This window comes from Sorex fumeus, unplaced genomic scaffold (genome assembly GCF_029834395.1).
Source record: "Sorex fumeus unplaced genomic scaffold, SorFum_2.1 ptg000063l, whole genome shotgun sequence".
Lineage (NCBI taxonomy): Eukaryota > Metazoa > Chordata > Mammalia > Eulipotyphla > Soricidae > Sorex > Sorex fumeus.
In genome coordinates, this window is record NW_026606120.1 from 3549109 (window position 1) to 3574364 (window position 25256).

The 25256-nt window shown below is 44.5% G+C and overlaps 1 protein-coding gene across 1 annotated transcript; it reads right to left on the reverse strand.

Moving 5' to 3' along the window:
• Positions 1-18476: 18476 nt before the first annotated feature.
• LOC130036017 (butyrophilin-like protein 1) lies at positions 18477-25081 on the reverse strand. The gene is given in 10 exon segments (XM_056127977.1): positions 18477-19195; positions 19565-19591; positions 22300-22326; positions 23105-23131; positions 23218-23238; positions 23489-23645; positions 23648-23691; positions 23808-24089; positions 24490-24837; positions 25000-25081. Coding segments are annotated over 10 exon segments (1734 nt in total).
• Between the last annotated feature and the right edge of the window lie 175 nt (positions 25082-25256).

Below are 25256 nucleotides of genomic sequence, written 5' to 3' on the forward strand. Positions count from 1 at the left end.
AAAACATACATTCCCCTGCTCTTGTCTCTTCTTCTCTCACTCCCCTCTCCTCTCCTTTCCTACCTTTTCCTCCCCTCCTCTCCCTTTCCCTTCCCTTTATCTTCCCTTTTCTCCCCTTCCAATTCCTTTCTTTCTCTTTTCTTCCCTTCCCTTCCCTCCCTAGCAGTGTGCCCAGTGCTCCCCACTCTACCCAGGAATTTTTGTCAACACTTGAGCCTCAGGAGGAAACCATCCTCCATCTCTCCATTGTCACATAACACCTGTGACTCGGGACAGAAACCCAGACAAGTCCTCACCATGAGGAACAGACCACATCAGCTAGTGGCTCTCGCATCCCTAAAGTGAGAAACCTCAGCACAGACAACACTGTCCTCAAGGCGATGCTCCTGTTGGCTTGTTCCGCTCACCTGCATTTCAGTTCCACCTCGGACCCTGCTGTGAGGGACCCAGGATATGAACCTGTGCTCAACTGGAGCTTCCAGGATACACCCAGCTGACACATGATTCCTTTTCCCCCTGCCTTCTTTGTGCAATCTGGGAGCAGGCAACAGTCCCCAGAGGAATAGGTTCTGGTGGCTGAGAGCTGAGTGTCCTGGACTCCCCTACTCTCTGTTTTCCATATAACATATTTCCTGCCACAGTTTTTTCACCCACAAAATGGGAATAGTGACAGCATCTGCTTCCCCAAATGAACTGATATTTGTAGACTCACTGCATTTACTAAGATAAGGGCTTACACGGAGTTTGCCACTTATAGCCCCAGTAAGGGTGACAGTGAAATAATGATAGACTCAATGTCTCAGTCTTGATCCTTTTTCCAGTCACACCATTCTAAAACCACACAACCAGTCCCTCCGAACACTACATTATCTGCCCCGACTTCATAGCTCACCACTTAACTCCTCCTAGACAAATGTCATTTGATGACAGATGTCCGCAAAACCAACATACCTGTTTCAAAGTCTCTTCAGGGACATTTCAAAATGCAGCAGCTTGAGAAGGTTCAGGAAGCCAATGTTCCCAAATCTGCCAGTAAGCTTTCCACCTGCAGTCAGCTGCTCAGAGCCTCGACACTGCTTCTGGCCCCAAGTCTTAGTGTGCAGGACCCCTCATGTCTGAGAGGCAGGAGGCTCCCAGGGGGATGAAGCAGAACCTGGTGCAGGTTTCTGGATGTCCGTAGAGACCCAGGACAAAGTGCTGCCTAAAATTGTTCCTGGACAGCCAAGTCTACAGTGTTCTGCCTCCTTTCTCGGTTTGAAAGTGAAAGTAACAAGATGCATTCCCAAAAGGACTCTGCCCTACCTTGTGGACAGGGCACCTGGTTATCAGGGAGGAAAGATCAGGACCCAGGCACTGAGGAGGATTTGTCCAGGTACTTTGAAACAACGCTTAGGGTGTGGCAGATAGACACATATTTGGTGAACCACCACTGCACTCCAAATTGGTTTGCTCCCAGACCTCAGCATGAGGAACTGTGTATGGCCCAGTCAAAGCTGATGCTTCCCTAGGCAGAGCTGTATCTGTACCACAGACTCAGGACCAAAATGCCCTCCTGCAGGTGAGACAGAGCACATTATCTGCCTGTCTTCACAGTAGCTGCTTCTCTTTTCCTCACAACAGAGGGCACAGGAGTTCTCACAACCAGGCTGCATGCAAGGGGTTACCTAGGGTTTCAAATAGGTTCCCAACCACCCTCACTTAACCTGGCAAAACAGAGGCCTCTCAAGGGAGCCCCAACTGCTGCAGCCCCTCCTCATCAGGCTCATTCTCCTCCCAATCCTGTGGCCTTTTCTAGATCTATTAACTTGCTCATTTCCTTGAGGGATTCCCCTGATCTGTCACTTCTAGGGCTTGCTCTGGCCACGGCCCATTGCTCTCCTGGATGCTCCCTCCTAATGTGCACCGGCACAGGCTCATCAGAGTTTTGGCTCCTGTTCTCCACCACAGCCCTGAGATGTGTTCATGTGAGGAGCGTCTGTAGAAACCACTGGAGGAGGCACTGTGAGTCCTGCTCATAGATAGTACCTGCTAATCACTTCACGAAGACTCCCTCACACTGGCTGCTCAGTCCAAAATCAGGAAACAACATTGTTCATCAAGAAACAAGTTGTTAGCTCTGATCTAAATAAGTCAGACTCTGGGTGGACATAGTGATGCACCATGTTCTGTTTTTCTCACTATCTCCAACTCAGTAAGTGATCAAAAAGCTGCATACAAACTTGACCACAAGGTGGCAGCAGGGCCTGAAGTAACCGGGAGAGACCCACCTGGACCCTTCTACCCACCCAGCCCCTCTTTCTGACTGACCCCCCACAGGTGCTGCAGGTTAACTCTGCTAAACTCTCTGGGGCCTGCTACTTTGGGAGTGTTTCAGGTGTGTTTCCCACTGATAGTCACATTCTCCTTACAGGGAATTTTTGCTTTTCTCCTTCCTATACTCTGTAGGTCACATACAACTGAACTTGAGAATCACACTCAGATGTTGGGTAATAGCACACCCACAATCTCAGGTAACAAGGCAGGGTTCAACAGAGTCACATATCCAACGTGAGTATATTTTAATATACACTAGCAAATAAAAACAAATGCTGCAAAGTTATAAACACAAATGCTGCATTAAAAGAGATGAGACTTAAAGGGTTGGGGTATTTGTTTTGTTTTGTTTTGTTTTGTTTGCTTTTTAGGTCATACAAGGTGATGCTCAGAGGTTACTTCTGGAGCCTGTCTCTGCACTCAGGAATTATTCCCGGCATGTCAAGGACCATATATGATGCCAGGGATTAAACCTGGGTTGGTTGCGTGTAAGGAAAATGCCCTACCTTCTGTACTATTGCCCGATCCCGAAAACAAAAGCTTTTGAAGAAGTTTCAACGCTTTTTTAATGGTGGGTGATGGGTCACACCATGTGGTGCTCAGGGATTACTCCTAACTCTGCATTCAGGAGTCACTCCTGGCAGTGCTCAGGAGACCATATGGGATGCCCAGGATCAAATCTAGGACTGACCACATGTGTAAAGCAAACCCACTACCCACTGTACTATTGCTCCAACCCCGTAGTTATAAGATGTTTTCTGCCTAAAAATAAATTTTTGGAGTCCCCCTGAGTATATTGTCCTAATCTATTGTGCTTCATTAGAGCTCAGCTGAATTCAGAGGGTCCTGGCTCTCAGATGCTGTCCACACAGCCACATGACCCAGACAGGTCTCCTCATCCTGCTGAGTTTCTGTTTCTCAGCTCTGAGGTGGGAAGGTAAGACTCTCTTCAAGGAGTGTTGGAAAATTTATATAATGCTCAGAGTGAAATGGTCCAAAGTTATTAGAGGACTCAAATCCATCCATGTGTACCTGGGTCGAGAAGTCAACATGACAAATGACCTGGCACCCGAGCTGTGCAGGAGGAAGAGAGCGGCTTGGAATACCTTCAAGAACGTTGAAGAAATCGCTAAGAGGACGAAGAACCTCTGGCTCCGGGCACATCTCTTTGATTCCACTGTTCTTCCTGCATTAACATATGCCTCAAAGACCTGGGCCCTATGCAAACAGGATGAGAATGGTATTCAGGTCTCCCAAAGAGGAATTGAAAGAGTTATGCTTGGAATATCACGTTTCACTCAAATGAGAGAAAGAATCCGGAGTTCCGACATTCGTGGACGATCAAGAATCAGGGACGCTGTCTCGCTTGCCAAGGTGTCAAAAGTCAGATGGGCTGGTCACGTAATGAGATTTAAAGACGACCGCTGGACTAGAGCTGTTACCGACTGGATTCCACAGGATGTCAAAAGACCGCGTGGCCGCCCACCTACCAGATGGTCAGACTTCTTCATCAAGATCATGAACGATTGGTTTGAGGCTCTTCATGTTCCCAGAGCGAACAGATGCCATTGGGCTACACTAGCACACGACAGGGACAAATGGAGACATTACTGGCGCCTGCTCGAGCAAATTGATGACTAACGGGAAGTTAAGTTAAATCCATCCCAGGGATCCCTGAAACCTTGGCCTGCATGGCAATGGAAGAGTGAGCAAATTCCTTCAGGTCCTTGACTGGGGCTGCCACATGGTCAGCACTGGTACTAGCTCTGTCCTCATTTAGTGCTTGTGCTACCAAGGAATCTGCCTGAGAGACTCTGGGCAGTTGAGTGTGCATCTGTCACCTGTCCCATAAACAGTATGGCTGAAACCAGAGTCCCTACATATTCCTAGGGCATCTATCTGTTGTCTCTCGCCCACTCTTTCTCTCCATTATTCTTTTATTTAGCCCTTTCCTTCTTTTTCTTTCATTTTCTCTCTAATAGGGGAAGGATTGGGGGTAGGGGGTGTCCTCTCAAGCAGTGCTGCAATGACACGAGTGTCCCTCCAGAGACTCTTGGCCAACCAGGCAAGTAGTTCAGCAAGAAGGTGCTGCTCAGGCACTTTGATGCTGGGGTTACCTGGGTCATCCTAGATGCTTCGGGGGGAACCATACAATGCTGGAGATTGAACTGGGCTTGGCTGTATGCAAGGCAAGTGCCTAAACTCTGTACTATAGGTCTGACCCTTAAATACAAACAAACAAACACTGTCCTCACGTTGTTCATAGATTTGCTCCAGCGGACCCAGTAATGTCTCCATTTTAAGATTGTTACTGTGTTTGGCATATTGAATACGTCACGGGTAGCTTGCCAGGCATTGCCGAGTGGCCAAGATACTCTCGGTAGCTTGCCGGGCTTTCTGAGAGGGGCGGAGGAATCGAACCAAGCTCAGCCAGGCTGGCTGCGTGCAAGGCAAAAGCCCTACCCGCTGTGCTATCGCTCCAGCCCTGACTGGGGGCCTGGCTCAGAGGCACAGTGACCCCTAAATATTGAAACATTTTATGATGGTCTTTTTCCCAGGTCTCACTACTATTCCTTTACATATCATGTCAGGTTTCCTCACTTTCTCTGTGTGAGTTCAAAAAGCTTGGGCGCACAGGACATTAGCGTTCAGTGGCTGAAGACCATTCCTTCCCCCCTCCCACACACACACACCCCTGCCCACAGTGACAGACAGATGAAGGAATGGAGGAAATAGAAGAATGGAGGAAATGGAAGAACAGGCTGATTGATAGTCAGGAACAATTTACTCCATTCTCATTCTCCTATCTTACAGCTTCAGTCTCCCTATTTCTTTTACAGTGTAGTTGTTTCTCCTTTCTTCTTCTTTTCTCTTACAGAGTAGTTATATAGAAATCATGGAGGATGGGGGTACACATGTGGGCAGTTAAACATTATCATAAGAATAAACAGATGTAAAGTCCCTGCTTCAGGGGAAGTTCTTCTAGAAGATTAACTCAAGGACAAAAATCTCATCTGGGAATTCAGCCTTCCAAATTACAAGGAGATCCACTCAAGAGTGGGATCCCACCTATGGTGTATTGCTTTCTCCTTTCCTTAGCTAGTAATCCATTTAAACAATCATAGAAAATTTACTGTTCTAGTCATTTGTATGAGCACAATAAGAGATATGTTAAGCTAAAAGGGTGACTCTTCCTGGGAACATCTTGCTATATATCCCAGACTAGGGTACTCAAGCCAGGCTAGATTTTCCTAACCCCAGCAGGGTCCATCGGTTATTTCTTTATGGGTCAGGACAGAGTTTGTTCCATGATCGTGCTCTTAACTGATTCTACTTCTTATGTCGCTTAGCTTGTCCTTTTTCCTTGCCAGGGTAGCTTATAGCTTCCCCTGGGTCCATCCTTGTACCTTGCCAGTACCCTCTTTTAGGGGGTGTTAGGAAGTAAGGGTGACTGAGGCTTAAGTCAAGTAAATATGATGGATGCCCAGGAGTAAATATTATTCAGAGTTAATTAACTCCCATGTTACAAAAGCAAAGCATTAACTGTTTTCCTGTGCCTATACAAAAAGGACATTGCTAAACCATACAAAGGACATAAAGGAAAGAGAAAAGCATTATCTCATTATTAGTGTCTAGTGGAATTGGCTGTGCCTCAGGAGCACTGTTGGTGGGAGTTACTCAATAAAACTAAATTCCCTGCAGGAGGAGAAGGTCAAACCAATGTTATCCAACTCTGGTATTCTGAGAAGCACGGTGCAGAGCCCACTGAGGAGGTGCAGGGACTAGGGTCGAGGTTGGGAAGGGACTCTCAGGCAATGTCCAGGAGGGACTAGTCAGACTCCTCCTGCTAATGAGCGACCCCTTAGACAATCCTGGCACCACCTTCGGTTGGGCACTTCAGTCATAGGCTTTGGTGTGGAGACTGAGCCTCAGCTGGAAAGACAGTGGTGGCTGCTCTTCGCTGTCCTCCCTGCCCCAGTGCCCAGTGTTCGTCCAGCCATCTCAGGAAACTTTCCCTGGGCATGGGCTCTGCTCCTCTCTCCTCCCAGAAGGAATCCAGGGGCTGGAACTCAGGGCAATTTAAGATTTCACGGCAGGATTATCATTATGGGGCAGATCAGAGTCCAAGGTCCCCTTCCTGCTCCCCTTTCCGCTGAGTTGAGAGGAGCTGGAGTGGGGTTGGGCCTCCGGGGAGGGCGGGGCTGCAGGGTGCCCCTCCCCCTCCATGAGGCTCTGGTTGAATGTTCCTGCACTACATGGAGGGTCCAGGCCTGTGCCTTTATCTCTGTCTGAATGGCTAAGAGCCAAGGACAATCAAGACAGTAGAAGTAGTGCCATTGGTGGGTATCAGGAAAATAGGTTCACTCCATCTTTTCAGTTCGTCGTATCAAAATTCTCCTCTTTTACCCTAGGCCTTAAGAAGTCTCCCCATTGAACAGGGATATCTCAATAGGTGTTACTCGGTGTCAGTGGGATGTGAGTTGAAAGCTAGTGGGTTCCTTGCTCATCAGTTGCCTTTTGGACATTTTACCCTTATGTTTTCTTTTTGAGGGGGAAGCACAGGGGCTACCTGTCTATTGCTCAGGGGAGACTGCAGTGCCAGCAATCAAACCTGGGCTCCATCAGGCAAAGCATGCACTCACCCACGAGACATCTCATGACACAATTCTCAGTTTTGAATTAAGATTTAGTTCCTGGTCTGGAAAGATACTACAATGGCTAAGGTCTTTTCCTTGCACACAGCCAACTATGGTTTGAATCCCTGGAACTACATATGGTCCCCTGAGCAGCTGTGATCACTGATAACAGAGTCAAGATGAATCCCTGAGCACCACTGGTGACTGGTGTGGGCCAGAAACAAAAGAACAACAAAAATATTAGGTCCCCAATATTCTTGAGTCTAAGTGAAACAAGCAGAAACAGACTTGGGGATGACATAGTAAGATGTGTTCAGGGTTACCCAAAAGTCCTGGCTTTTCTCAGAGCCTTTCTGCTTTTGACCCATCTTCCAGAACTAAGATATTCCACACAAATGAAACAATGGTGAGGGAGGGGAGGAAAGTCACAGAAAGGGAGAGGATATTTTCCCACCAGATTGTTAAAGCAATAAGATATCGCAAAGAACAGGCACACATCACAAAGAACAAAACAAATGTTGGCATGGATGTGAGAAAAAAAGACCCTCGTTATTGCTGGTTTGAATGTCGACTGGCCCAATCTTTTAGGAAAACAATATAGACACATGTCAAAAAAAACAGGAATTGATCTTCCATATGAACCAACCCTCTACTTTTGGTCAACTACTCGAAGGGTTCAAAACTCAATTTAGAGAATACACCTGCATTCCCATGGTTACAGAAATCTGACCAACAATCAGGCACAGACACTGAGAGGCTAGAGGGAGAGCCAAGTTTTATTGGCACTTTATTTATTTGTTTACTCGTGATCCTCAGCCTGGCTAATGGCAAATGGGTCAAATCATGAACACAGTTCACGAAGAGCTTATGTAGGTTAGATACAGGATATACTGATTCCATGGGAACAATTCTGTCAACTAGCATACAGAATGCTTGCTAACATATGTAATATTTGGTACAGTGATTAATACATTGTTTTAATTTCCACATAGACATTAACTAAATATTTCTGTGACCTCATTTTGCTTCTGTCCAAGCAATCAAATGATCTGCCTCTTATGTTCTGCTTTTATTATTACTTTGTGATTTATGATCTAATCTTCCTTGCCCAATTCACTCAAAGGTCCTGCCTCTAGATTCCTGTTTCTCCTCCTAATTTTCCTAGCACACTATTTTCATCGCAGCACTATTCACAATAGTCAAACTCAAGACTAGAGTCATAGTATCACGGGTAGGGCATTTGCCTTGCACGTGGCCAACCCGGGTTCGACTTCCAGTACCCATATGGTACCCCAAGCACCGCCTGGAGTGATTCCTGAGTGTGGAGCCAGGAGTAACCCCTGACCATCGCAAGGTGTAACTAAAAAGCAAAAAAAAAAAAGTGAAAGTCTGGAAACATCCCAAGTATCCAAGATCAGGTGACTGGCTAATGAAGCTATGGTACACAATGGAATACTAGTCAACTATGAGAAAATATGAAATCAAGTAATTTGCTGCTACATGGATGAATCTGTCTGATGATGTTAGGAAGAGAGGGCAGACACTGAGTGGTCTCATATGCGGAATATAGAGAAACATGGTAAGTTAATAGCAAATACCCAAAGGTAATAGAAACTGAGAACTGGTCTTTAGTAGGAAGTTGACCACAGGGAAAATTGGGGAACGCTGGGACAACGGTGGAGGAAGTGGACACTCTGGTGGAGAATGTGGTGCTGAGATTTTTGTATGCATGGAGCCCTTCCACTAACAGTTCTGTAAACCACAATGTCTAAAATGTTTTTCAATTTAATTTACTATTGATCAGAAGGAATATCAGGACAGTGGTGGAGAGCATGAACACTTTGATGGTAGTGGCGTGCAATAACTTCGTAAATCACTACTATAAACTTTAAACTTTTATATTACCTAAACTCTAATAAAACTGTTATAAAATTCAAAACCAGCTCAACAAAATTGGGACAGATGGAACATAACTCGAAATAATAATAGCCATTTATAAAAGCCCATGGCCAACAACATACTCAATAGCAAGAAACTAAAGGCCTTCACCCTGAGATCAGACACAAGGCAAAAACGCCACTTTATACAAACAATTAAATAGAAGAGATGGAGATCCAAAAGTACTTTATTTTTAAAAAATACTTTATTTAAAACAATGTTCAAAGACATCAAATAACTAAGAATCAACTTAACGAAGGATGTGAAAGAAATAGAATATGGGTGCCAAACTAACTTCTCCATGAGGTGTGTGGATTCCTCTGGCTGCTGCCCATCTACCCCACTCCACACCGACACCGGAATCAGGGTCCTCCACCCAAATGGAAGCTCCTCCACCCAGCATCTCGCCGGAGAAACACCCTCCACTGCCAGCCACTGCCCCCAGAGCTCTGAGGTAATAATTACTAGGCTCACAAATCTTTACCTATCAATGAGCCCTGGTAACACAAAAAGATAGCCCCATTGCAGGGGGGGAAACATACAACAACACACGGAAAAAAACTACAAAATGCAAAGGTCATAATGGTAAAACAATGCAGAAACTCACCAGGCTTAATGATTAAAGTTGCTATCCCCTGAAGCTGGAGTGATAGCACAGTGGGTAAGGCATTTGCCTTGCACGCGGCCGACCCGGGTTGGATTCCCAGCATCCCATGTGGTTTTTTTTATTCTACAAGCAAAAAAACTCTCTCCAAAAAGTTAGAGTGGCCATACTTGTCTCAGATCACATAAACTTCAGTCTGAAGGTTACAAGAGATATTAAGGTCACTTCTTAATGGCCAAAGGAAATGTATGTCAGGAAGAACTCGCACTCCTAAATGTATATGCACCTAATGAGGAACCAGCAAAATATTTAAAATGACTTATGTGTGCTCACTCTTCCTTCCTGAGAAATGCTTGTACAGCTATAAACTTTCCTCTTAACACTGCTTTTGTCGTGCCCCATAAGTTCTGGTAACTCATGTCTACAATCTCGTTCATTTGTGGGAATCTTTTGATTTCCTCTCTAAGCCACTAGTTGTTCAGTAGTTTAATTTTCAGGATAAATTCCTGGACTCCTATAATCTCTCACAGCTGACCCAAGAAGACTTCAAGAAAGTCATTGACAGCAACACAATAATAGTTGGAGATTTCAACACCGCTTTATCACTTCTCAATAGATCAACCAGACTCAAGCTCAGCAAGGACATACTGAGGGACAAAATGGAATACAGGGGTTTAGTAGATATATATAGGACAGTTTATCCACAAAAAGCTGAACACACATTCTTCTCAAGTGCACATGGGAAGTTCTCCAACATAGTCCACCCACTGGTCCACAAAACATACCTCCATAAAGTTGAAGATAGAAATTGTATCAACGATCTTTTCAGACCATGATGTGCTGAAAATAGAAGTAAATCACACACAGAAACAGAAATCCAAATAAAACACCTGGAAAATAAACTACTAAACAACTAGTGGCTTAGAGGGGAAATCAAAAGATTCCCACAAATGAAAGAGAATGAAGACATGAGTTATCAGAACTTATGGGGCACGGCAAAAGCAGTGTTAAGAGGAAAGTTTATAGCTCTACAAGCATTCCTCAGGAAGGAAGAGCGAGCCCACATAAGTAACTTAACCTCACATTTAAGATCTTGAAGAATTACCAACAAAAGACCCCCAAACTGGGCAGGAGGAAAGAGATAATAAAACTTAGAGCAGAAATTAATGACATGGAAACCCAAAAAACAATCCAAAAGATCAATGAAACCAAGAGCTGTTTCTTTGAAGAAATGAACAAGATGAATAAACCACTAACTGGGCTCACAAAGAAAGAGAGAGGGGAAAGCCCCTAATAAACAGAATCAGAAATAAAAAGGGGGACATCACAAAAGAAACCACAGAAATTCCGAGGATAATCAGAGATTACTTTGAGAAACTCTTTTCCACGAAGCTATACAACCTCAAAGAAATGGATAAATTCCTAGACTCCTATAATCTCTCAAAGCTGACCCAACAAGACTTGGAATTCCTGAACAGACCTATCACTATCAAGGAAATTGAAATAATAATCAAAAGTATCCCGAAAAACAAAAGCCCTGGCCCATATAGAATCACTAGTGAATTCGTCCAAACCTTTTAAGAGGACCTACTCCCAATCCTGTTCAAGCTTTTCCAAGAAACAAAAACACGTCCAGTTTCAATGAGGAAAATATCACCCTCATACCAAAAGAAGACAGAGACACCACAGTAGAAAGAGAATTACAGACTGATATCCCTAATGAATACAGATGCAAAGATCCTCAACAAAATACTAGCAAATAGAATTGAGTAACTCATCAAAAAGATCATACACCACGACCAAATAGAATTTATTCCAGAAATGCAAGGATGGTTTAATATGCATATTGACATGATACTACACTTAGAGAACCCTAAAACCTCTACCAAGAAATTTCTAGAAACAACAAACTTGTATATTAAAGTCACAGGCTATAAAATCAATACCCAAAAGTCCATGGATTTCCTATATGCAAATAATGAGAGAGAAGAAAGTGATATGAAAAAAATCACAATTATGCCTTAGAAAATCAAGTGTCTTAGAATCAGCTTTGCTAAGGAAGTAAAGGACCTGTGCAAAGAAAATTACAAAATGCCACTTCAAAAAATAAAAAAGGGTGGAGTTCATGCACAATTCAATCAGCTTAACCAGTGGCTGAATAAATAGCAGTACTCCTACATTAAAAAAGAAAGAAAGAGGTGGAGGATGGGCACTGGTGGAGGGATGGGTACTTGATCATTGTATAACTAAAACCCAAGCACAAAAATTTGTAAGTCTATAACTGTACCTCATGGTGTTTCACTAATAAAAAAATAAATAAATAAAATAATAAAATAAAAAAAACTAGAACAGTTCCAATGTTCATAGACCTATGTGCTTCTCTCAAAAAAGAAAAAAAGAAAGCAAGAAAAAAGAAATATTTACTGTTGATTCTACACTGTCTTAAGTTAAAATAAAATGGAAACTAAGAAACTGATTTAAAAAAAAAAGAAAAAGAGGACATGAGGAAATGGAAAAATGTTCCTTGCTCATGGATTAGAAGAATTAACATTGTCAAAATAACAATACACCCCAAAGCATTATACAGATTCAATGTGATCCCTATAAGGATACTCATGACATTTTTCAAAGAAATTGATCAAACACTCCTGAAATTCATATGGAACAATGAGCTCCCATGAATAGCTAAAACGATTCTTGGGAGAAAAAGATGGGAGGCATCATATTCCCCAACCTCAAACTGTACTACAAAGTATTGGAATATTAAATGTAACAAATTATTGTGTACAACTTTATAAAATAAAGTAATTTTTTCAAAAGTAAAAGAGAGAGACTCTCTTGACAATTGGCAAAAGGAGAGCTAGAAACTGACACAGGAGGATTTCTCTGTCAATGGGAAGTCACCCATGCCAGCCAATTTGTCAGGGAGTTGTGCAGCTCAGGCTGGAACAAGGATTTATTCTTTTCAGGAACAAAAGAAAACAGTCCTAGCCTATTCTCAGGTTCCTTCTCCTCTGTTCTGTCACCTAACCTCACAGGGAAAAAAATTTCAGAACAGTGATGCAAGAAAGTATGTTTGGGAAGTACACAGAGAGAGAAAGATTTGGGTATTTAAGAGAGTATTTGGCCATTTCCGGAGTGGAGGGAGCCATGTACACAATCCCAATTAGAAATACAGACAAATGCCTAAGATGCAAAATGCACCAGAAAGCACAGGCACAGGCTGAGATTCTGACCAACTCCCCAGACGAGGAAATGCAGAATTTTTCTCCATAAAGTTACTTTATATACAGGTTTCTCAAACTGACCCCTAAAGTTTCTTGCTAGCATGGTTCTGTTGATGGTCTCCCTTGATATTCTTACAGTCTTTTGTTCCAGCAATCTGAGTCACACCCCTCAGGGAATCCAGTCACTCTCTGGAAATGAAATTCTGTTTCTTAAAACTTTTCTGGGCTTCTCAAATGGGTCCAATAGTTCAAAGGACTTCATTCCTCTACAGTGGTTTTGAATCTAGACAGTGTCTTCCCAATACATTTTATCAAGGCCCCATTATTTGCCTGCAACAAAATCCCTTATATCAAAAAGGTACAATTTAAATGGAAGAGGGACAAATGTGATGAATAATACAATAACTTAGGGTACTTAAGATTCACAAAGACACCCCAGAGAATATAACTGTGGTACTTAATGTAGAGATGAATGATTCTGAAGAATGTGGAAACTTCCAAAATCCTTCACACATACTGTAAGCAGGACCAGCCTCCTACAAATTTCATCACAGTTTAGATGGTTTTATCAGCCAGAATCCAATTAGAAGAGAGAAACCGCATCAGTCATTTGAAGATGGAAAAACTGATATAAAGAATTATCAACTAATAAGTGGTCATTTTCTACTAAAGAAAACTCTAAGGAGCATAGAAATAGCAGATAAGGGGAGGAGAGACTCCCTCTAGAGTTGAGGCAGAGTCTCCCTATGAAGGAAGAACTTTAGAAAAGGATCCTTAAATTGAAAAACATAGGAAGGTGATGAAGTTCAATATTATGACACAGACCAAGAGTTCTAGGCATAAGCCTCCCACTGCTAGTATGTCAAGATTCCCTCTGGATAATGGCCTGTGTTAGTGCCAGACATGCTCATTAAGAGAGTTCAGGCCTTCTGACCACACTGGTATCACATATTAAATTAAGGAAGAAAAGTACCACAACTAGAAGAGAAGCCATTTCCTCATCTGTGACATGAATGTCCCCTCCATGCACATAGCTGACAAAAATTAAGATGGCACAGAGGAAACAGTTTATGGGCCAGATCCAGTATTATACTGCATGGCACTGATGGAGGGATTTGGACTAAGGTCATCAGCTGATGGTAGAAATCATGTTATCCACTTTTTATCTATACATATTATTTATACACATTTAAACATTTAAACCTCATATGAACCTTACATTTTCTGTGGTTCTGTGTTTTTAGTTTTTGTTTTGTGTGTGTGTGTCTTCTTTATTTTTCTTTTTGGGGGGTTAGGGGGTGCTGGCAATCAAACCCAAGGTCTCTCCACTAAGTGGTGTTTGAAGTGACCCTTGAGAACAGAATAGGAGTAATCCTTAAGCAATACTCAGTGAAGCCTAATCCCTCCCCAAACAAAAACAATATTATAAATATCATAGTGGGTAGGGCATTTGCCTTGCATGAGGCCAACCCAGGTTTGATTCCTCCGTCCATCTCGAAGAGCCTTGCAAGCAACTGAGAGTATCCCGCCCTCACAGCAGAGCCTGGCAAGCTCTCCGTGGCATATTCGATATGCCAAAAACAGTAACAACAAGTCTCACAATGGAGACGTTACTAGGGCCCGCTCGAACAAATCGATGAGCAATGGGAGGACAGTGCTACAGCGCTAATATGTGTTCAAATATTTAAGAGAATAAGATATTAACTGTTCCATAATTATTATGCATTAAATTTTATATTCGTAGACAACGAAGATAGAAACTGCAGGCAGTGAGTCACATCTATTCAAATGTAAATGTCCGATTCGGGTTGTTAGGCATTCGAATGAATCAATGCTCTTGGCCAAGTTTGTGTTGACAAGGACACTGACGCCTCCAACACCTCTTTTATCGCATGTGCCTCCAGTTTCTATCTTCGTTGTCTACGCACCAACATCTCATTATGATGAAAGAGAAATCGAGAAGTTCTACATGGAGCTAGAGAAGTTCTATAAAGAAGACCACACCTTCTACAAGATCATTGTGGGTGATTTTAATGCCAAGATAGGACCGAGAAGATCAGCTGAAGAACTTCACATCGGGACCCATGGCCTAGAATGGAACGAACAGGGTGAGAGACTGTCTGAGTTCATCATGTCGACCAAGACCATTCATGGTAACTCACAGTTCCAGAAGGCAGAATCTAAACGATGGACATGGGAGTTTCCCGGTGGACGATTCCACGACAAAATAGACCACATCATATTCAATCGACGGTTTTGCCTGACCGATGTCGCTGTTGTCCCAAAATTTCGAACGGGATCGGACCACCGTCTCCTTCATGCAAAATTCTACTTCACAGAGCGGGGAGAAAGGGCTGCAAAGTTCAAAAAGAGAACTCCCAGAATGACCACCAACTGGGAACTCTTTGGTACTATTGCGGCAACATGGGAAGATGCCATTGTTGACAACATTGATGAGGAATACGATCGACTGGTTCAGCACCTCCATGAATGTGCGAGGAACGCCAAGAGAGAGATAGCCACAAAAAATCGCCTATCTTCAACAACTCTTGAGCTAATTCGCCAGCGTGGTTTGGCACATGCCTCAGGCAACCGCAAGCTAACGTCCGAGCTCACAAAGCAGTGCAGAGATGCGATCAAGGAAGACCTCAAAGAGAGAAGAGTAGAAGTACTGGTAGATGCGGCAGAAGCCGGGAAAAGTATTCATAACGCCCGCCTGTCCTTCACCAACTATAAGACCAAGATGACTGCCCTCCGACGTCCTGATGGATCCATCACATCCTCCAGAACAGCAATGGAGAAGATTATCCATGACTTCTACTCAAATCTCTTCGATAGTCATGTCCACTTGCCGACATACCAAATTCCACAGGATGGATATGTCATTCCCAACGTTCTCCCTTCTGAAATCCGACATGCCATTTCGTCGGTAAAGAAACAAACAGCACCCGGCCCAGACAAGGTCAGACCTGAACACCTGAAGAACCTGCCGTCAGTACTCATCAATACACTGGCTCGGCTCTTCACTCGCTACCTGTCTGAATGCAAGGTTCTGTCCCAATGGAAAACCAGCAGGACCGCACTACTGTTCAAGAAGGGAGACATCCATGACATTGGCAACTATCGCCCGATCTGCCTATTGTCTGTCATCTACAAGTTGTTCACTCGAGTCATCCTAAATAGGATTGGCAGAACACTAGATGAAGGACAACCATGCGAGCAAGCCGGGTTCCGCAAAGGATTCAGCACCATCGACCATATCCACACGATAACCAAGCTCATTTAGGTTTCTTGGGAGTCCAAGATGCCGCTCTGTTTAACGTTCATTGATTTAAAGAAGGCCTTTGATTCTGTTGAGACGGAAGTGGTCATTGAAGCCCTAGCCAATCAGGGCATTCAAGCCCAATACATCAGGATCCTCCGTGAGCTGTATTGCGGATTCACTACCAGGATCTCACCATTCTACAAAGAAGTGATCGTTGATGTCAAGAGAGGGGTGCGGCAGGGTGATACCATTTCACCGAAACTCTTCAGTGCCACCCTCGAGAACATCATGCGACGACTGGAATGGGAAGGAATGGGAGTGAAGATAGATGGTCGGCAACTACACCACCTCCACTTTGCTGATGACATTGTTTTAATAACACCAAACATCAGCCAAGTGGCACAAATGCTGGCCAACTTTGACCGTGAGTGTGGAAAGGTAGGACTACAGCTGAATCTTACGAAGACAATGTTTATGAGAAACAGCCTTGTTCCTGACGCCCCATTCACTCTCAATGGAACGACCATCTCCGAATGCAACAGCTATGTGTACCTAGGTCGAGAGGTCAACATGACAAATGACCTGGCACCCGAGATGCGCAGGAGGAAGAGAGCGGCTTGGAATGCCTTCAAGAACGTCAAAGAAATAGCTAAGAGGACGAAGAACCTCCGGCTCCGGGCACATCTCTTTGATTCCACTGTTCTTCCTGCATTAACATATGCCTCAGAGACCTGAGCCCTACGCAAACAAGATGAGAACGCTATTCAGGTCTCCCAAAGAAGAATAGAAAGAGCTATGCTTGGAATATCACGTTTCACTCAAATGAGAGAAAGAATCCGGAGTTCCGACATCCGTCGACGATCAAGAATCAGGGATGCTGTCTCATTTGCCAAGGTGTCGAAAATCAGATGGGCTGGTAACGTAATGAGATTTAAAGACGACCGCTGGACTAGAGCTGTTACCGACTGGATTCCACGGGATGTCAAAAGACCACGTGGCCGCCCACCTTCCAGATGGTCAGACTTCTTCATCAAGATCATGAACGATCGATTTGAGGCCCTTCATGTTCCCGGGGCGAACAGATGCCATTGGGCTACACTAGCACGCGACAGGGACAAATGGAGATGTTACTGGCGCCCGCTCGAGCAAATCGACGACTAACGGGAAGTTAAGTGGTTAAGTGAAGTGATTAAATTTTATATTCAGTTTTTCTTTTGTGTGTGATCAATGAGCACAAGAACCAAGAGTAATCTCTGAAAATAGCAAGGTCTGACCCCGAAAAACAAGCAAACAAAACTCTCTTAGTCACATCTTCATTTAGTAGCAGCTCTCTTGGTTTTTTTAATTATCAGTCACTGTCATTGTCCTCCCGTCGTTCATCGATTTGCTCCAGCGGGCCCAGTAACGTCTCCATCATGAGACTTGTTGTTACTGTGTTTGGGATATCGAATACGTCACGGGTAGCTTGCCAGGCTCTGCCGTGCAGGCGAGATACTCTCAGTAGCTTGCCAGGCTCTCCGAGAGGGGCAGAGGAATCGAACTCGGGTCGGCCATGTTGGCCGCTTATAAGACAAACGCCCTACCGCTGTGCTATTAATTTTTTTATTAGTGGAACACCATGAGTAGAGTTGTAGACTTACAAACTTTTGTGCTTGGGTTTCAGTTATACAATGATCGAGTACCCATCCCTCCACCAGTGCCCATTCTCCACCACCAATTATCCCAGTAGCTCTCCCATCCCCACCCCACTCTGTGGCAGGGTATTCCCTTTTGCTCACTCCTTCCTTTAGGGTGTTGTAGTTTGCAATAGAGGTATTAAATGCCCATTGTGTTCGGTTTACAGTCTACATTCAGCACACATCTCGCATCCGAGTGAGTCCTCCAAGTGTACTTTACTTGGTGTTCCTTCTCTCTGAGCTGCCTTTTCCCCCAGCATGTGCTGCCGGCTTCCAAATCATGGAGCAGACCTCCTGGTACCTAACTCAACTATTCTTGGTGTTCGACTTCCATTCTGTTACTTCATGTTCCCCAGATGAGCAGCTCTCTTCTTTCCATCTAATGTTGACAAGAAGGGAAGCCAGTTCCTTCATCTGAACTCCACAAATCAACAAAGCATCAGTTTTTCATATTAACAAAAAAGTACTGTAGTTGGAAACATAGATGTCAGAATAGAAAATAGAGGAAAAATATGAGATTCCTCTACTATGTATTATTTATTCGCAGGAAAAACTAGATGACCAATTTTCTACGCAGACCCCAAATCCCAGATGAACAGCTGAGGATCCACACTTTGGTCTCAGTTTCTCTGCAGAAATTCAAGCTGGGTAGAGTCAATTTCCTTTTATTCTTCAAAGTAATTCAGTTCACAAACTTTCTTATCCAAAAGTATAAAAATCCCATAACCAATTTTCATTAACAAATATAATTACTTCCCCTTGTAAAGTCAAGTCTTCATCCAGAGCAGGAGAGAAAGACTCCAGATCTCCCAGGACTCACTCAGAGGTCTCTGACATAGCGTCTGCAGTCCCAGAAAGAATCACCAAAAATAGGAGAGACACTGCTGTGGACATAACTTCAGGGTTTCAGGGCAATAGTGGAGATGCAGGTCCTGAGGGAGCACCATTCACACCAAAGTCTGAGCTCACAGGCTCCTTCTCAAAAGATGGAAAACTGTTAAGAGGTACAGGGAGCTCAGGCCCATGCACCATGGAGCAGATGGACAGGGACACATCTCCATTACAAATCATAAAGTATGGAAAGAGGGTCCCAGAGAAGGAAGTCTGAGAGAAGGAGAAAATGTGGGAGCCATCAGTCATATTATAGAAGGAGACATCCCCTCCCTCAGGGTCTAGGAATACACCCAGCCTGTGGGGAACCTGATAAAGGAACAGAAGAGTGTTAGAAGTATTAAAAGCATGAAATCCATCTTCAGCATTTCCCACAACCCAGAACCCCTTTTGTGGAGACTCTTTGTACCAGCCTGTCCTTTTTGCGTCTTCTCTACAGACCCCCAGGCACCAAGTGCTGTTGTTTCCATTTCTGATTTCCACCTCCCAGCAACAGCGCCCTGATGTGATGCCTTCACAGCCTAAGATGCTAAATCTGCCTTCTGATACTGAAGCAGTGGCAGCATCCTTCAAGGTCAAACTTGTATTCTTGTGAGAGACAACAATGTTGGGATGGGCAGATCCTGGATCCAGAGTGACAGGCCCTGCAGAGAGAAGCACCAGTCATGTTCTGAGCCTCCCCTGACTCAGAACAGGGGCAGACTGCCACCTCATCCCAGAAACAGAGCTACAAGTTATGGAGAAATGGGCCTCCTGAAATGAGGAGATTGTGACATCAGTCCTCTAAGCAAGAAAAGGAGCCAAAAGACTGATTTGGGATTAGATGTTAAATATGTCACAAGGCTCTTAAGGATCAATGTGAACTCCATGAAACTGCTTTAGCCTCCATATAAGTCACACCTACCACCCTCCACCCACCACCACTCATCTATGTCACCACAGAGAGATGAAAGCAAGACCAGAATTGTGTGGGAAGCAGCAGTAGGACTTCCCAGAATGAACAAGTCACTCACAGGTCTGGAACTTGGACTTGCGCCAATCTGTAAGAAACATACACACATATACACATTCATGTCAGAGATTTGTAGACACTATACATTAAGTACATATCTGAAACATCATAATGAAGTAATAATAGGGACATTTTGAAAACATTCAATAGATTCTTTTATATAAATTTTGACACATTTATGTGCACACATGCACATACACGCACACACACACACACACACACACACACAAACTCATCATGCACCAAGGTCTTCATTAAGGATAAGCCCAAAAAGTTCAATGGCCAGGAATTGAGAGACTGTATAAATATCTCTCAGTATGAGAAACAGAAATTAATTACCCATATATGATTATCCATCTTTGCTTATCAAGCACATAGACATGCTTATCCTGAAAAGTGATTTTCTTGGAAAAAATTAAGAGATCAATATTTTCTAGGCCTCACTTTACTTATGAAGAACTTAGATTGTTCTGGATCTCTAAGTTTTCTCTAAACAATAGAAGAAGAAAATTACAACTAGCCTGAGCTTCACTTAATCCATAAGTGAAGAAAACTCAGAATACAGCAAGAAATTTATCTTATCCAGTTAAGAGGCAACTGAGACAGTTTCAAGGGAAGAAGAAAGATTCAAAGCAGGGAGACACATGCATTCAATGAGAGGAATGACATTAATTATTTGTCTACCCCTTTAGTGAGTTGGTAGGGGGGGAACCTCCCAAAGAGACAAAAGAGAAAAAAATCAAACAAAACTGGATCTAGTCACTTTATTTCCCCCAAGTCTTTCCCAGATCTAGAAAGCTTCCAGGAGAAAAAGTGTCATAGTATAACCCCAAAGAAACCCATGACCTAACCCCAAGGTATGTGAAAAATGTTAATTCCATAAAAAAATAAATTTTACAGCTGTAACTAAAATTATGGGTCCAGAGAGATTAAAGGCACATGCCTCACAAGTGGCACACACTGGCTCACTCTCTAACATCAAATGGTCTCTCAAGCATAACCGCCGAAATCAACTCCCCACACCCCCGAGCAGAATCCAAGTGGCCTGGGTAATCTCACAACTGCAGAGCCCAAGAAGCTGTGCACGCTTGGGCAATAAATTGACCTGCTGCTCCCCTTCAGCTGAAAATGGCTGGGAGGAAATCCCCAGCTTCTGTGCACTGCTTGGGAGTCTCAGAAAAAGAAAGGGGAAAAACAAGATTATAAACATCGAGATGGAGACATCATCCTGAGTAATACAGAATTAATCACAAGAATCTTTAAAAGCAAAACCATGTCAAGAATTTGGTCATACAACTAGATGTGACCCCCAGAAGTAGGGTCAGATATGTCTGTGTTGCTGGTCTGCAGATGAAAATGGGCCACAACCAAACATGTCCTCTAGAAAAAGGAAAGGACAACTTCCTCCAGGACAAAAAGCACTTAGGGACAGTGGTGAAGGGATATTCACACTTTAGTGGTGGAAATAGTCAGTATTACTGTATGCCTTCTAAAGCATAAATATTAATCCTACTGTAAACCATGATTAAAAAATTATTTTAAAATAAGGAGCCAAAGTGATAGCACAGGAGGTAAATCACTTGCCTCGTATATGGTCAATCCTAATTCAATCCCCAGCACCCACATGATCATTCAAACTCTGCTAGGAATGATCTGGGAGCAGAAAATCAGGAGTAAGCACTGAGGACTGCTGTGTGTGGTCCTAAAAAGGGGAAAAAAGGAGGGGTAGAGAGACAATAGCCTCCATAAACAGTACACAGCCCTAGCCACACTTTCCTGGAATATGACTTGCACATCAAGAAAGTAAAAAATATGCTTTGTTTTAAGCCATTAATTTTATTAGAATTCATAATGGCAGCAAAGAAAAAGACTATTATACCCACATATGCTATCTCCAACATGAGAAAAAAGTTATATGCATGGGACATGTCTGGTTAGAGACAAATGATTGAAACCAAGGATTTCACATGGATATTTAGTAGGGAGAATTTTAAAAAGTCCCCAAATAGCTATATGGAATCCACCTCTACTCCCCAAAAACCAACCCAAGGATCTTAACAAGCAGATCAAGCAATCTTCCAAGTGAGGACCTAAAAGGACTAAAGGAGCAGAGGTATCTCTGTCCCAACTGACCCAGTGACACATAATCTCCTCTGGCCTTCATAATCCTCCTGGAAAGAGTGAAAGATTACTGACCATTGCAAAGATTGCATATGTTGCAGAATCTTGATATGTCTTCTGTGGGGGAGTTGCTGTCTCCCAAGAACAAGAATAAAGGAAATAACATTTTCGGCACAGTTGGGGTGTAAATTTGTGACACATCCACTGAGACATGTTCATTCAGAGAAATTTCTGTCTCTTTTGCTTAGATGGTTGTGAAAACAGTTGGATTAATCCATATATAAGTCTTTAATAAATGTAAAATATGCTTTTAGAAACAATGAACTTACTGCAGAGATATTACAAACTTCCTACAGAAGTCCATTGCATTTGTGTATGAAAACTATGGGAGGAGAAAAGAAATAAAAAAAAAACAAGGTATTTTCCAAGGGGGCTGCTCACACTAACATGACCTTCAGTAGAGGAGAGTCAGAGAAGGCAGATCTGTGCCCCAGAGACAGTCCCTGCAACCCTTAGATGGAGGCTACCAAACTGACAGTGACTCCTTCCTGCCATGGGGTCCTTGGATAGCGAAGGGACAGAAGTGAGGAGTCATAGGACACTTAGAGCACCTACCTGCATAAAGCTGGGCCTTCCTCCAGGCTAAAAAGGAACACACAGGTGAGACCTCAGTCAACAGCCTGCCCAGCCCAGGCTACTGTCCAGCACACCACCACACCCTCTCTGAGTTACAGGATCCCCAATGTCAGGGTGACAGAAGGGGGGGCGTTCTGGAGTTGGGGAGCTCCTGCATGTGCAGACACTGGTTAAGAAGCCTGCATGACAGGCTGGTCCCACCACTGTCCTGTTGTGACTAGCTGCCTTAGCTTCAAATTGTAATACATGCTTCTGCTACCTTTGTTCAAATTTTCCACTAAGGCTTTGTAGATTATACTATGTGTTCAAATACTTAAAAGAATAAGACATTAACTGTTCCATAAATTGTTATGCATTTAATTTTATATTCAGCTTTTCTCTTGTAAAGATACTAGAGAAATAAAAGGGGAAATGATTAAGGCAAGAGATGAGGTCAGTTCTGGGGCAGTGAACTTTCTCAGGCAACAGCAATCTGCAGCATTGGAGCCACCATACCACCATGTTCCCACGCCTGCTAAGCCTAGTCCCTGGCTATTTGAACTCACTAATTGTTGGTCTCCCATCACTACTTAGCTGTCTTCCATCACTATTTCACCATCACATTAGAGGTCGCAGGGGACAGGCTCTCCCTGGGTGCTGTTATGAGGGAGGGGCAGGAGTCACACTCCTAAACTCATAATATCACTATTTAGGTATCTGGCTCCTGTAATGACCACATGTGTGTCCCCAGCACACACAGGATGAGGAACACCTGGGCACAGATGGGACCTGGAGCATCACTCACCAGACAAGTACTCAGCTTTCCTCTTTTCTGAAAGGCAACAGGAACAGGTGAGCTCAGAACCACAAGTCCTCCAAGGAAGAGGACTCAGGGAGTTGATGCAAAACAAAACTTACCTAAATCTGCCTGCAATTCATCTGAAAGAAAACAAAAAATAAAAGTATGTACTTCCTTTCCCGAGGAACAGAAAACTGTGGGCCTGCAAAATCCACCAAAACAAAAAGAAAATCTATATCATGAAATTCCACTTCAAACCCATCAGGGTCCATGAGTAACTCCACCCTCTGGGGACTCCTGGGCCACTTGCTCTGCAATTCTGGAGCTGGAGCGCTGGACTCTGACCCACAGTCCTTGGGTCACTCTGGGCCTGGGCCTGTCCTGACTTACCTATGGCCTTCAGTGCAGCCTGCTTAGCCTGTTCATCCTTCTCCCGATCCTGGCGCAGCTTCTCTCGTTGCTGCCTCTCCTGCGCCTTTATGGAACGTTCTCTCCAGGTGTAATAGGCAGCACCAAGGACCAGGAACGTCAGCAAGGTCACACACACACCACATAGGCCAGCTTCCACGGAGAGGCCTTGGGGAAGAAGGGCTCTGTGCCCCCCAAAGACCCCCATGAAGGCACGAACAGGACAGCCCAACTCCCCCAGGAATGCCCCCCTCCTCCCTCCAGCTCCCACACCCACACGGGAGAGGGCAGCAGAGCCCACCTGGGATGAATATGGCCATGGCATTCTCCCTGTCCAGGATGGGGTTGAGGATGGAGCAGGTCACATTCCCCACGGCGCTGTCTCTCACCACCAGCGCTGCCTCCACGCTGAATAGCCCCTCACCATCCTGGGCCTGGGTCTCTGAGAAGGCCAGAAACTTCCCCCCGCTGGAGTCTCTCCACTGCACCTGGGGCTTGGGAAACCAGCCCGCCGCCCTGCACACCACTCGGACTCCGTCCTCTTCAGGCCCTGTGATGTGCACTTGAGGGGAAGAGCCCACACCTGCGGGGGAGAGGAAGGGTCCAGGAGGCTGGATCTGACCAAGCACACAAGCCCTGGAACCAATCACATTGCATCTGCGCTGTGTGGAAGGATAAATTTTGGGGGCTGGAGCAATAGCACAGCAGATAGGGTGTTTGCCTTGCATCCGGCTGACCCAGGTTTGATTCCTCAAATCCTTTATGGTCCCCCAAGCACCACCAGGAGTAGTTCCTGAGTGCAGAGCCAGGAGTAACCTCTGTGCACCACCGGGTGTGACCCAAAAAACCAAAAAAAAATTATCAATTCTTAAACAGTTGTGGCATTTTCTACATTAAAATAAAATTTTTAAAGATTTTCTTGTCTCTAAGGTTCCTGTCACCTCCAGCACTCAAAGATTCTAGAATGTCGATCGAGTACCTACCTGCCACTTTCAGCTCCAAACCAGCCTCCTCATAGAAGTTTCCCTTTCTGAAGAAGCAGGTGTACTGTCCATTGTCTGCAGCCTGGACCTTGTGGATGCGCACAGCAGCCTCCCCCTGGGAAAGGAGGTCCGTCTCCAGGGAGGTCCGTCCCCTGTACTGGGCCAGCTGCTCCTCTGTCTCCTCCCAATGGTTTTGGTAGATGAACACAGCTTCGGAGAACTTGGAGCGGAACCACCTCAGCTCCATGTTTTCAACATTCATGGCCGGGGACACACGACAGGGCAGTGTGATGTCACCTCCCACCACAGCAATAATAGGTTCTGACGGTCCAATCACCAGGAACTCCTCTGTGGATACAGACACGTGAGTAAAAGGTTGGGGAGCTGCATGCCCAGGGCAGGAAACACCCCTGGAAAGGAGCCAGGAGAGCTGGAGCAGGTCCTGATGAGAATACCCCAGGATGGAGGACTGGGTCCTGGGGGAGACACAATAGCACAGTGCAGACTCACCTACGGACCCCACAGTGGGCAGCTGCAGGAGAAGCAGGATGGCCAGCGGGCAGAGCATGGAACAGGGTGAGCAATGCTCCATTTCCTTGAGGCTGGGAAGAGACAAATGGAGGAGGCAGCGAGGACCAACGGGCAAGGCAGAGCCCCCCAGAGCTCTAGATCTCACGAGTCTCAGGGCTGGGACACCCCCACTGGAGAGCATCTTCTCCTGCACTCCACTGGAGCTGCCAGGTTACAACCAGCTGACACATGAGTCC